Source organism: Phyllobates terribilis, unplaced genomic scaffold (assembly GCF_046119375.1).
Source record: "Phyllobates terribilis strain yellow unplaced genomic scaffold, ASM4611937v1 Scaffold_1__5_contigs__length_1240528914, whole genome shotgun sequence".
Classification (NCBI taxonomy): domain Eukaryota; kingdom Metazoa; phylum Chordata; class Amphibia; order Anura; family Dendrobatidae; genus Phyllobates; species Phyllobates terribilis.
The window spans coordinates 857933051-857947311 of NW_027362761.1; the positions used below are offsets into that span (position 1 = coordinate 857933051).

General features: G+C 49.2%; 1 protein-coding gene across 3 annotated transcripts in view; it reads left to right on the forward strand.

Moving 5' to 3' along the window:
• The first annotated feature begins 1061 nt into the window (after positions 1-1061).
• Positions 1062-14261, forward strand: part of LOC141153740 (alcohol dehydrogenase 1-like) — a 225746-nt gene continuing 212546 nt past the window's right edge. For all 3 annotated transcript variants that reach the window (XM_073638847.1, XM_073638856.1, XM_073638839.1), the window contains exon 1: positions 1062-1193. In XM_073638847.1, the coding sequence (XP_073494948.1) occupies positions 1176-1193 (18 nt within the window). In that variant the 5' untranslated portion in view covers positions 1062-1175. The remainder of the gene's footprint in view (positions 1194-14261) is intronic.

The window sequence follows — 14261 nt, forward strand, 5'->3', positions numbered from 1 at the left end:
CTGCCCCACATATGTCCCCACAGACAGCCCCACGTATGTCCCCACAGACAACCCCATGTATGTCCCCACAGCCAGTCCTATATATGTCCCCACATTTGTCCCCATAGACAGCCCTACATATATCCCCACAGCCATCCCCTCTTATGTCCCCACATGCCTCCTTGTAATGTCCCCCATTCATTGGTAAAATAATAAAAAAACCTTATACTCACCTAATCCAGGCTCCCCGTCTAGCACAGCTCCGTCTCCACTTCTTCTATTCTGTACAGCAGTGGACACTGGATGGCGCGGTGATGTCACTACATCACACCATCTGACATCATCCTCCATCCAACAGGACATAGGAAGGAAGTGGCCTGCATTCTGATAGAGTTCCCAGGGGAGCAGAGAGCTGACTACAGCTCTGGAAGCACTCGCAGCAAGTATATTTGTGACAGTATGATGAAATGCCTTTGGCCGGAGGAAAGGCCCGGGTGGCCGAAAGTATTCAGCAATGTCACTTTTTCCCAAAATCCACCCCCCTCGGGTGGCAGAAGGTAGCGCCCTAGGTGGATGCCTAACCTGCCTATCCCTTTTCCAGGCCCTGAATGCTACAATGGATACCTAATCTGAATCTTTCTTGGATAAAATCAGTGGAGACCATTTGGTCGATCCTGCCCTTCCATATGTGGATTGCTGAATGCACTAATTGTTAAGATGGAAACTATTCACTCAGTTTTCTCAGAAACAAGAGCCAAGGAATAACAAGCATTTGTCTAAGAAATGTATAGAAGAAATGACTCAAGATATTTTCTAGGGATTTCTTACTTCCATTTTTAGGAGTTCAATTCCATATCTAATTTCCTCATTCAGGTGCAGGTAAATCAGGTATATGAAGAACTAAATGCAGAATTAAAGAGTGCTGCAAATAATCATAAGTGAACTATTAGTGTAATGTGACACTAATCCGATTATTGCTGCCTTGTTGTATGATTTTTGTCACACATTAGCTGTAAAAAAACAAGAAAGCTGCTGATCTCAGAAAACAAGACTGCACAGAAGTTGAAGTATTGGAATCATTTACAGGTACTGGGAGGGGTTATACATTTGCCTTGTACTTTTGGTTGTGCACAAATATAGTACTACACTACAAGTACTTGCAGTCCTCCAGAAGCTTCTGCGATTGTTGAGCCAAAATGGATACTGCTGGGAAAGTAAGAAATATTGCAATATACTTGGGCATACTGCATTAGATAATTGCTGTTGGGGTCTCCTTAGATAATATGCTGTAGGGGTAGATAACTCATTGAGTAGTTGTTGACAGATAAAAACCAGGGCAACAAAATAGATAACAGCTGACAATATGAAGCAGAGTTTACAATTTTAATACTCGAGATGCATATCAATTTAATGTATTTAATGTTATCTCTATTAAGGTTATCATTTGCAACATTTGTAAGAAGTAGGTAATGTAATGGGGGTGGTTACTGATCACTAGCATCCCAACATCTCATTTATTTTCATGAGTGCTATGTGAGTTTCTTAGAAGGATTGTCTCATCATATCACTTCAGAATGATATAAGTCCCGCTACTTGGCACATCCAGCAAACAATCAAAACGGCTTAGGAAGAGGGGTTATGATCATATTCATGTGACAATAATAAAACCTTATAAATATGTCATTTTGGATGAATAATTTAGTATTGTATTTTTATATGGTTGACATTTAAAGCATTAACTTATGTGGTACGCTGTGGTGTACAAACTATTCTTATTGCCTTTTTCAGCAATCATTTCCCCTTAAGGCTGTGTGCTCAGTATGCGTTTTTTAAAAAACGCTTGGTAGAAGGTCTGCAATGTTCCCCAATGATAATCCGCATGTGCTGTGCACATGATGCGGAAATTTCCGCTGGGGCTTAAGATTGCGGAAAAATCCGCAGAACTACCATTAATTTTGCGGAATTGCGGCATTTTAGCCGCCATTGACTTGCATTGGACCGCATAACATCCACATGACTAAACGTGCACATGTGGATATTATGCAGTTCAATGCGTGGGTGGTACCCGGGTCTGGAGAAGAGGAGACTCTCCTCCAGACCCGGGTACCATAGTACCTGTAGTTAAAAAAGAATTAAAATAAAAAAAAAACTAGTACTCACCTTTCCGGCGCCCCCCGGTCTCCTCTGAGCGGCGCTGCTGTCTCCTTGGCTTCCGGCTGTGGTCTGCAAGGACCTTCCGTGACATCATTTAGTCATGTGACGGTCACGCGACCGCTGACATCAGCAGTCAGGTGATGTTCGCGTGACCATCACATGACTAAATGACGTCATGGAAGGTCCATTTTAGAGCACCACGAGCCGCCGAAGATACCGGACACATCTGAAGGTGAGTATAATGTTTTTTAATTTTTTTTTTTTACTATTGATGCTGCATTTGCAGCATCATAACTTTGTCACACTATATAAATCCATGCCGTTTGCATGTGTGGCACCCCAGGAGTCCGGTTGCCACAGTGGCATTGCCTCCCTCACAAGGGGTGATGCCATGCCTGGAAGTGACGCGCCCCCGGCGCAATGGGGTACTCGGCAGCCGGGCCTATGGATGCTGGTGGGGGATATCACGGTGGCTGGCCCGGTCCGTGGCCCAGGGCGGTCAACCAAAAAGGGGATTGTAACTTGGATAGGAAAAATAAAAATAAAATAAATAGTTTGTGACGCCACCTGTGGTACCTGGTAAGGTTTACCAGTGCTGCTGCAGACCTCCAGGGGGTGATGGGATGGCAGCTGAGGTGTTTCTGCTCCCCACAGGCGGAGCGGGCCCCCGGGGCAGTATGGAGTTTGATGGTGGTGATGCTGGGACTTGTAGTGCAGGCGGATGGCGCAGCAGGAGTAACTGACAGAGACAGGGGATTCGCTTCAATACCTTTACTGGTGCGGATGTCAGGTATGGTCAGGGTAATCAGTAGGATGGGTGCACTTCAGGACTTCTCCCCAGTGAGCGGGTATAAGGCCTCCTGGTCCGTGTCTGCCTCTCTGTATGCTACTGGCCAGCCTGCAACTGGGCCTAGCTTATGTGTCGTGCTGTTCCTTCACCTGTCGCTCGGTAGTAGGACCTTCTATTGGCAACCACTCTCCCTGGACGCTGGGGCCTTGTGGTTCCTGGTCCTGTAATGGGTCTAGCTTCAGGTCAGCCAGGGACTTGGAGTCCTCCTGGGATGCCGGTGATCCCTATGTAGCACCCCGAGGGTTCGGTTGCTACAGAGGTATTGCATCTCACCCAGATGTGCGATATCTCACTTCCAGGTAAGGATGGAGTGTGGCTCAGGACCCTAACACCCACATGCACTACACCACATTTCCGGGGGACAGCTCGACGGTGCTCCCATTAGTTATGCAGGCACGAGTGAGCATGTCCCTGGCTGGAGTGGGGGGAGGGAACACCTAGAGAAGGGAACCCGGTAGTGTGTGCGTGGGGGAAGTAGATCCTGGGTGCACTCTGTACAGGAGTATAAAGGGAGGCACCATCTTGGAAAGGGAGAGAGTTGAGAGAGGAGAAGACAGGGAGCAGAGCTGCTTTATGGGCTCTGCTCCACAGGCAGGCCCTGTCAGGAGGCCTGAGCCTGGAGGAGGGAAGAAGGAGGAAGAGGAGCAGACTGGGCTCCAGAAAGGACAGAGGGGACCCCAGGGGTGTGGACTGGCTGGAAGCCACCACACGCCCGCCGCTACCTGAGTAGGGGGGTCAGGTCAGGAAGATGGGAACCGGATCCCAAATTAGTGGAGGAGAGAAACTACCCTCAACTAAGAACCGGAGGCTGCGACATTACATGTGGAGCAGCCCCTCACCACACCCGCTAGAAAGGCACCACATAGGACCTGGGAAACGCAGGCCAACGTTTGCCCACCAAGAAGGTCCGAGGCAGCTGGACATAAGCGTGGTCACTAGTGGGGTTGAAGACCAGAACCAGGGGACATAAAGGGGGTCCTGCAAAGCACTCCAGAAAGACCTGGGAGTTAACCGAGCCCCTCGCCTGGTGAGCACAGCGCGACACAGGCGGCCACCTCTGCAGCGGTGGCCTGGAGCAGTAACTGAGTAACCGTGAGTAAAGACCCTGAACTGCACCACCAAGACTCCGAGTTGTCTTTGTTGCGCTCGTGTACCACCATCACCCCCATCATCTATTCGCGCTGCCCTGAGGCCATACCCCTCCCGTTGGGGGTTATACCACCACGCTGCACATCCTTATACACCTGGCCTCAGTGGACTGTTCTGCAGCGGCGGCTTCAAAGCCGCACTCAACGGGTGGCGTAGTCGATCACAGAAACAACATCCACCATCTACTGCTAATAGACTGCCACTTAGTCTGACTCCCTGGGCACGGACCGGGTCACCGCCACGAGACTACTACCCCCATCTGATCCGGATCCGGGTAAGCTCCCCCGTGCGCGCGATGCCGCGCGAAGCAGCAGGCCCAGGGGCGCGTCAACTTTTGGCGTAGTCGGCAGGATTTCGTGCCCGCAACCACCGGGTACTGCGTGCCTGAACAAGAGACTTTCAAACTCACCGGTGGTGAAGATTCCCGCCATCCGGCGCCATTTTCAGCCTTCTTCCCGCCATCCGTGAAGATTCCCGCCACCCGGCGCCATCTTCCGCTTCCTTCCCGCCATCGGTGGAGTTTTCCCGCCATCCGGCGCCATCTTCAGCCTTCTTCCCGCCATCTGTGGAGTTTTCCCGCCGTTGGACGCCATCTTGAGGACGCCGCGCGGGAAAAAGAGGGGCGTGGACTCCGAAAAGCCCGCGAGAACTGAAGCCCCGCCTCACGTCCGGACGTTGCGTCAGGTCCTGGAAGGAGCCCAGCAGACGCCGACGTCACAGGAGCGCGACGGAAGGTCCTCAACCCTGACGATCCACTGCGGAGCCGCGGCCTACGGAAGAGGATCATCGCCAGGTAGGCCACGGTCCACCAGGGGGGAGGAGGACACCAGGAACGGACAGCAAGATGGCGGACCAGCAGCAGACTAAGCTGCTCAGCATCGGCAGTGCCCCAGCCATCGCGGGCCCCGACCAGCACCAGGAGAAGACGCGTGACGCAGGAGCGGTCGCGGGAGCAGGTAAGAGGAGTCTCCCTGTCCCGGACGCTGCCAGCGTCGGCCTGCTCCCGGGCCACCCGGTGGAGCCGCCGATCCCGGGCGCTGCAGACGCAGACCTGCTCCAGACCTGGGCACTGCCACCACCAGCCCGTGCCCAGGCCCAAAGTCGCACCCCCTGACCCCGGGCGTCATTAACAGTACCACTCAGACCCCGAGTACCAAGAGGGCCCGGACGGGTCTGAACCTGAGAAAGAGAAAGGAGCGTGTGGAGCACACCGTTAATCGTAAACGGTAAAAGAGGAGATGTAAATAGTTACCCGACCGGGTATAAGGACTGTTGTGGGACTGTTTCCACTAAGAGTGTGGTCCCCGTTGGGACAGAAAAAGAACTGTTTCCCTTATCCCCTATCTGGCTGGGGACTGAGAACAGCCACCCCTTTTCCCTCTAACTGGCTGGGGACTGAGAACAGCCACCCCTACCTGGCCGAGGACTGAGAGCGGCCATATCCTGTAAATAATTATGTGTTTCTAATAATGTATAGGAGTCCTTGGTGGATTTACCGGGAATCCTTTGTACAGTTAGTGGAGCGTAACCCAGGATGGACTAAAAGACTGTTAAGGACTCGGGGCAGGACAGACCCCTACCTGGTTACGTCTCCCTGTTTTAGGAAAATGGACACCTGGTTGCAGAATAAACTGTGACCTGTTATAAAGAGACTTCTTCGTGGATCTGCTGCTAGAAATGTTTTATATGAAAAACTTATATGCTAGAATGTGTTGCTATGAAAAAGAGTTCCAGAACAGTACATATGCACTTATACCGTTTAAGAGAGAGCCGTTCCCATAAAGGGAAACTGAATGTTGATACCTGTTGTACTTGTTGTTTATGAAAAATTTGCATGTTCTAATGTATACCCTGTCTTTTGCTCAGTTCCAGCCCGCGGACGTGCTGGGTTTTGCCAGGGGGGAATGTAGCACCCCGAGGGTTCGGTTGCTACAGAGGTATTGCATCTCACCCAGATGTGCGATATCTCACTTCCAGGTAAGGATGGAGTGTGGCTCAGGACCCTAACACCCACATGCACTACACCACATTTCCGGGGGACAGCTCGACGGTGCTCCCATTAGTTATGCAGGCACGAGTGAGCATGTCCCTGGCTGGAGTGGGGGGAGGGAACACCTAGAGAAGGGAACCCGGTAGTGTGTGCGTGGGGGAAGTAGATCCTGGGTGCACTCTGTACAGGAGTATAAAGGGAGGCACCATCTTGGAAAGGGAGAGAGTTGAGAGAGGAGAAGACAGGGAGCAGAGCTGCTTTATGGGCTCTGCTCCACAGGCAGGCCCTGTCAGGAGGCCTGAGCCTGGAGGAGGGAAGAAGGAGGAAGAGGAGCAGACTGGGCTCCAGAAAGGACAGAGGGGACCCCAGGGGTGTGGACTGGCTGGAAGCCACCACACGCCCGCCGCTACCTGAGTAGGGGGGTCAGGTCAAGAAGATGGGAACCGGATCCCAAATTAGTGGAGGAGAGAAACTACCCTCAACTAAGAACCGGAGGCTGCGACATTACATGTGGAGCAGCCCCTCACCACACCCGCTAGAAAGGCACCACATAGGACCTGGGAAACGCAGGCCAACGTTTGCCCACCAAGAAGGTCCGAGGCAGCTGGACATAAGCGTGGTCACTAGTGGGGTTGAAGACCAGAAACAGGGGACATAAAGGGGGTCCTGCAAAGCACTCCAGAAAGACCTGGGAGTTAACCGAGCCCCTCGCCTGGTGAGCACAGCGCGACACAGGCGGCCACCTCTGCAGCGGTGGCCTGGAGCAGTAACCGAGTAACCGTGAGTAAAGACCCTGAACTGCACCACCAAGACTCCGAGTTGTCTTTGTTGCGCTCGTGTACCACCATCACCCCCATCATCTATTCGCGCTGCCCTGAGGCCATACCCCTCCCGTTGGGGGTTATACCACCACGCTGCACATCCTTATACACCTGGCCTCAGTGGACTGTTCTGCAGCGGCGGCTTCAAAGCCGCACTCAACGGGTGGCGTAGTCGATCACAGAAACAACATCCACCATCTACTGCTAATAGACTGCCACTTAGTCTGACTCCCTGGGCACGGACCGGGTCACCGCCACGAGACTACTACCCCCATCTGATCCGGATCCGGGTAAGCTCCCCCGTGCGCGCGATGCCGCGCGAAGCAGCAGGCCCAGGGGCGCGTCACCTACTGGGTATAAAGGGACCCTGTAGGCGTGGACCCGGTGTCCGGTTTGTATATCGGGGTGAGCCTATGATGCTCCTCTGCCCCCTTAACTCCTCTCTCCTTTCTCCTCTTTGCCGTCGGCCACACTCGGGGTCCTCAGAATTCAGCAGCAGACGCGCTGCGTCTTTGCTGCTCTCAGCGTCAGCACGCTCTCAGACTCTCTGGCTAAAACTGACTGACTGCCTGGCTCCACCCTCCATATATTTATCCCTATCAGGACTCCCTCTGGTGGTATGAGGTGGAAGGGTGGAGGTGTTTGTATGTAATGAGGGCCTCTTGTGGAGAAGTCCGTCCATACACCCTGGGTCCTGTGGTACAGGTGCACAGGAGGGTGACACAAAAGCAAGGTGGGGTCCCCTAATCAGGTTTACCAGCATACAACACCCTCCTGTCTCCATACCAGAAAGGGGAGCTCCTCCCCTTAGCAACTGGGATCTGGAGGCGGGGTTAGTGAGAGTTAGTTGAGAGGAGTTGAAGACAGGACAGTGACGAGGAAGGACCTGGGGAGTGGAGCGGTAAGTCAGCTCACCACAGAGGGAAGCATAGAAATACCGGACAACGGAGTACGAGGTTGTGGGGCACTGAAAGCCCAGCAGCAAAAACTGGCGGGCAGGAGACTGCAGGTCTCCTGGCCCCATCAGACACCCGGATACTCAGCAGCACCATAGGGCTCAGCACCGTCACGTGGGAGCAAAACATAAAAAAGGCCCGAGTTGCCTGCCATACGGGTGAGCACAAAGACGTTTTACTCAGGGATGAGGGCCGCAGCACAGCTACAAGCATCAGGGCCAAAGAGATTAGCGCAGAGGGAAGGCCTACAACTTCACCTGGCGAGGTGGATTCCCAACTTGCTTCCAGGCCGCCTGGACCTCTACTACCAGCTAGTACCCGTGCCCCAGTCTGCCTAATAACCGCAAATAAAGATAAGAGGAAACTGCCATTTGTGGACTGGTCATTATCTGCACCATCACCTGCATTGCACTACACCAGCAACATCTATAAAATCACCACTTACTGCCCTGGAGCTAAGCTCTGCCTGTGGAGAGCTGAACCAACTCTGCTGCGTCATCATCAGCTCCAGAGGGTCTGCACTGCAGCGGCGGCCCCATACCATACCACAGGTGGCATCACGAACATTATATATAAAAACTTTATTCCCTTTTCTTTATCCCCCTTTTATTGACCGCCCTGGGTCACGACCCGGACCACTGCCACTGTGACATCCCACCGGAATCGACCAGCCCGGCTACCGAGTACCCTACGGCCCAGGGGGCGCGTCACATGGATTTTTATAGTGTGACCAAGTTATCAAGCACTTTCCAAGTGATGCTAAAATCACTTGGAAAAGCGCTTGACAACTCGCATGCGAAATCGCATGTTCAAAACGCTTCACTTATGCTTCTACCTGGCAGAAAAAAAGGCATGTAAAATTCGCATGCGTTTTTCTGCCAGGGAGATGCAGAAACGCTCAGGAAAAATCCGCAGCATTTCTGCATCGTGGGCACATAGAATAACAGTGTGTGCTGGCAACAAATGCCAAATCTTCAGATGCACCAAAACCCTGGAGCTTTACAGTGACTTGTGACTTTGTAGTATGAGATTGCAGTGTCCCAAGGCCACATCACAAAGAAAAGATTGTGAATGAATTTCCGCTTTGATCCAAGAGACATCAGAAATCCATACATGATGGATTTATACACAAACTTATGTCCTTTCTATTTGCAATTGTGGCAGCAAGACACTGCAGTCTTATATAGTTTGACACAATTTGCTTTGTGGTCCTAGTCCTGGTGTCTCACACAGAATACCTACTACTCTTCTCACCATATGACTTAGACTCAAAAGTGCCAGACACAAATGCTTCCCTGGTTGTTGTCCAGAAAGATGTGCCCAATAATACCAGCCAAAGAAATGTCCTATGTTTACCAGCCATATCTGAAACCAGAAGTTTACCTACACTATCTAAAAAACACATATGCATGTTTTTCTCAATATCTTAAACCCAAGTCATTCAGTTTAAGGGCAATGATACGAAATACTAATGAAATATATGTAAACTTTTGACTTTGCAGTAAGTAATAAAAATGCCTTAAAACATTCTCCATCTCTCATTATTCTGGCATTTGGCAAATATTAAAAATTATGGTAATCCTAATTGACCTAAAATGGGAAAGGTTTATTCTGATTTCATGTCAGAAATTGAGGAAAACATGCATATGTGTCTTTTTATATAGTGTATGTAAACTTCTGGTTTCAACGTCCCTTAGAACTGTGCCTAATGTATTTTGTATAGACATTATTAATATAGTGGTTTATTTAGCTTTACATCATAAAACAAAAGAAATCTTTATTGAAAAACATCAGGTTTATGGTTTTCAACTGAAGAAACTATAAAGGAACCTATCAGTCTGTATGCACTCTTAGCTTGAAAAGTCTGACCAACAAGTCTGGCGTGATCCCCGCTCCAGTTGATTGACAGGTTTCTCCCTTCATACACACGTTGGAGAGACCTGACAATCAATGAGAATGGTGTGGAGTGAAGCTTGCTGGGGAGCGCACCAGACAAGTCAGGTCTCACCGTATAGTCCATGATTGTCCTTTCCATCTGTTTTCTCTGAAACGCCATCACTCACCAGGCTCTGATTCATTTTGATTTTGTTTTTTAATGTTTTCTAAGTTCAGAAATATTTATGTATTAACAATTATTTACATGAAGATATCTATGTATTAAAAATAATGACACAGTGGACATTTAGTTCTTTTTATTTAATGGCAGTGTGAATGCATGTTCATCATACAGGTAAAATATGAACTTTAACTTTGGACTCTTGTAGCAAAGGCAAATGATTTATCTTTCATGAGTGCAAAGTACTGTTCAGCTAGAACAACTCTATTCTTTAAAATAGCAATAAACATTGTCATAAATATTATAGAGGCATTAACACTGACATAGCAAATTATAGTGTATATATATATATATATATATATATATATATATATATATATATATATATATATATATATACACTGCTCAAAAAAAATAAAGGAAACACTTAAACAACAGAATATAACTCCAAGTAAATCAAACTTCTGTGAAATCAAACAGTCCACTTAGGAAGCAACACTGATTGACAATCAATTTCACATGCTGTTGTGCAAATGGAATAGACAATAGATGGAAATTATTGCCAATTATCAAGACACACTCAATAAAGGAGTGGCTCTACAGGTGGGGACCACAGACCACATCTAAATACCAATGCTTTGTGGCTATTGTTTTGGTCACTTTTGAATGTTGGTTGTGCTTTCACACTCGTGGTAGCATGAGACGGACTCTACAACCCACAGAAGTTGCTCAGGTAGTGCAGCTCATCCAGGATGGCACATCAATGTGAGCTGTGGCAAGAAGGTTTGCTGTGTCTGTCAGCGTAGTGTCCAAAGGCTGGAGACGCTACCAGGAGACAGGCCAGTACACCAGGAGATATGGAGTGAGCCGTAGGAGGGCAACAACCCAGGAGCAGGACCGCTACCTCCGCCTTTGTGCAAGGAGGAACAGGAGGAGCACTGCCAGAGCCCTGCAAAATTACCTCCAGCAGGCCACAAATGTGCATGTGTCTGCACAAATATTTAGAAACTGACTCCATGAGGGTGGTATGAGGGCCCGACGTCCACAGATGGGGGTTGTGCTCACAGCCCAACACCGTGCAGGACGCTTGGCATTTGCCACAGAACACCAGGATTGGCAAAGTCGCCACTGGCACCCTGTGCTCTTCACAGATGAAAGCAGGGTCACACTGAGCACAATGTGACAGACGTGACAGAGTCTGGAGACGCCAAGGAGAGCGATCTGCTGCCTGCAACATCCTTCAGCATGACCGGTTTGTCAGTGGGTCAGTAATGGTGTGGGGTGGCATTTCTTTGGAGGGCCGCACAGCCCTCCATGTGCTCGCCAGAGGTAGCCTGACTGCCATTAGGTACCGAGATGAGATCCTCAGACCCCTTGTGAGACCATATGCTGGTGCAGTTGGCCCTGGATTCCTCCTAATGCAGGACAATGCCAGGCCTCATGTGGCTGGAGTATGTCAGCAGTTGCTGCAAGATGGAGGCTTTGAAGCTATGGACTGGCCCGCCTGTTCCCCAGACCCGAATCCGATTGAGCACATCTGGGACATCATGTCTCGCTCCATCCACCAATGTCACGTTGCACCACAGACTGTCCAGGAGTTGGCGGATGGTTTAGTCCAGGTCTGGGAGGAGATCCCACAGGAGACCATCCGCAACCTCATCAGGAGCATGTCCAGGTGTTGTGGGGAGATCATACAGGCACGTGGAGGCCACACACAATACTGAGCCTCATTTTGACTTGTTTTAAGGACATTACATCAAAGTTGGATCAGCCTGTAGTGTGTCATTCCACTTTAATTTTGGGGGTGACTCGAAATCCAGGCCTCCATTGGTAAATAAATTTGATTTCCATTATATGATTTTTGTGTGATCTTGTTGTCAGCACATTCAACTTTGTACAGAACAAAGTATTCAATGAGAATATTTCATTCATTCAGATCTAGGATGTGTTATTTGAGTGTTCCCTTTTGAGTAGTGTATATACACAAAAAAAGCATGCCTGCGCTCTGCAGTGTCTATGAAGGATGGCATGCTGGATGGCAGCGCTCAGCTGCGATCCAGCCTGTCATCTCAATGCCATCCCAGCGTGGGAGAATTCTCCTGCTCAAGCGCTGAGCGCAGGAGAATTCTCACACGCTGTCAATGACATGCATGAGGTGAGCTGAGTTCATTGGACATGAGCTCACCTCATCCACGTCACTGACAGCGTGGGAGAATTCTCCTGCGCTCACCACAGGCGCAGGAGAATTCTCTCATGCTCACCGCATGTGCAGGAGAATTCTCCCACGCTGTCAGTGACGTGCATGAGGTGAGCTGAGTTCATTGAACATGATCTCGGCTCATCTGGATGCTGTCACAGCCAGACACTGAGGAGCGCAAGCATGCCTGCTCTTCTCAGTGTCTGCGGCATGGCAAGCTGGATGGCATCTTTCGGCTGCGATCCAGCCTGTCATGTGAATGTAGCAGAGCTGAAGCTTTCCTGGGAACCATTGAAAGGTAAGGATGAGGTTGCGTTATTATTTTATTTTTATTGCAGGAGATCGTTGGCTTCAGCTGGAATGGGCGTGATGGTAAGTATGGTTTAATTTAGAACATTAAAGAATTCTGTGTTTATTTCAATTAAAGGACTTTATTCTGGGTGTTTGTGTTTTTTTTTAACTTTGACTATGGGGTTAGTAATGGGGGTGTCTTATAGACGCCTCTCCATTACTAACATGGGCTTGATGTCAGCTGGCATTATAAGCTGACATCAACCCCAGCCCTATTACCCCACTGCCACTGCTACAGGGCAGTGGGAAGAGCGAGGCTAAGTGCCAGAATTGGCGCATCCTATGGATGCGCCATTTCTGGGTCGGCTGACATCTGGTGTTTCTAGCATGGGAGGGGGCCAATATTCATGGCCCCCCCTACTGGGCTATTAATATCAGCCCCCAGCTGTCTGCCTAGCCTTTGCTAGCTATTAAAATAGGGGGACCCCACGTCATTTTTTGGGGGGTCCCCCCTTTTAATAGCTGGTAAAGGCTAGGTATTCAGCTGGGGGCTGATATTAGTAGCCTGGGAAGCTCCGTGGGTATTACCCCCTTCCCAGGCTTCAAACATCACTGTAATGCCACAACCACCATGGCTGTGACATTACAGTGAGTGGCAGACAATCCCTGCATGATTGGTGCTCTAAATAGTGCCAAACATGCGGGACGGGGACCCGAGCTCCCGTCCGAGCATCTTGAAAGTACTTGGCGAGCTCCGAGCATCTCGAGTACTGAGATGCTCGGGCGAGTACCGAGCAGTGGCGAGCATGCTCGCTCATCACTAATAATTAGCATATGGTGGGTTTTAAAATCCATAATATGCTCTCAGATCTGGAGGCTGAAGTATTTTTTTTCTATGTATAAATAGGATACCTCCCAACCATCCCAGATTCGGCAGGACTGTCCCGTCACGGCACAGTTGTTCTCCCATTTTCTATGCTCACCTGTTAGACGTTTTCATTGGTCCATAGCTCCTCCTTCTCGTGAGCAAGGCCAATCATCTCTTCTAAGTGCATAAATTAAATATTCACCTCTTCTCCCTCCTATTATCCAGTCTCACCTAGAACTCGACCTGTGCATCCCAATGCTCACAGGCTGGTGCTCTACCACTGAGCTACTGCCTCTATATTATAGGCAATGAATCCAGAAGCAGAGTATACATCTCCATAGGAATACATTGTATATAACAATTTATTTTATGGTGCCTGTATACTGAGATGAGGAAAAAAATTTATTTTGTTCCTATAAAGCTATGAGCCCATTATCAGTAAGAGCAGCATTTTGGATGCAGCTCATCTGGACTGCGTCCAAAATGCTGTGTTCTACATTACAAGCACAGTCAGTGGAATATATAGAAATCCCATGCCTACTGTGTGCTTCTATTTGACGCTGCATAAACGTACCCACTGTGCGGGTTTATGATCCACAAACCGCAGTATGTCAATTTCTGTTGCAGAGACGCTCGTCTCCATTATAGAAATTTCCACAATAGAATGTCATTAGATGTGGTAAATCCACATAGTTCAGTGAACACATGCGGATTTGATTTACCTGCATGATTAGAATGCAGCGTTTTGGACACAGCGACAATACACTGTGTCTAAAACACTGCTGTTCCTGATTGTGGGAATGTAGCCTAAAAGAAATAAAAATAATAAGCAAGTGCAAAAATTTCCTTTTGATTTTTCTCCTTGGAGTCTACCCAGGTCTTGACCCCACAAGCTTCACATTACAGATAGATGGGAGCTTTATTGTGCTGAGCCACAAGCTCTAGTGATT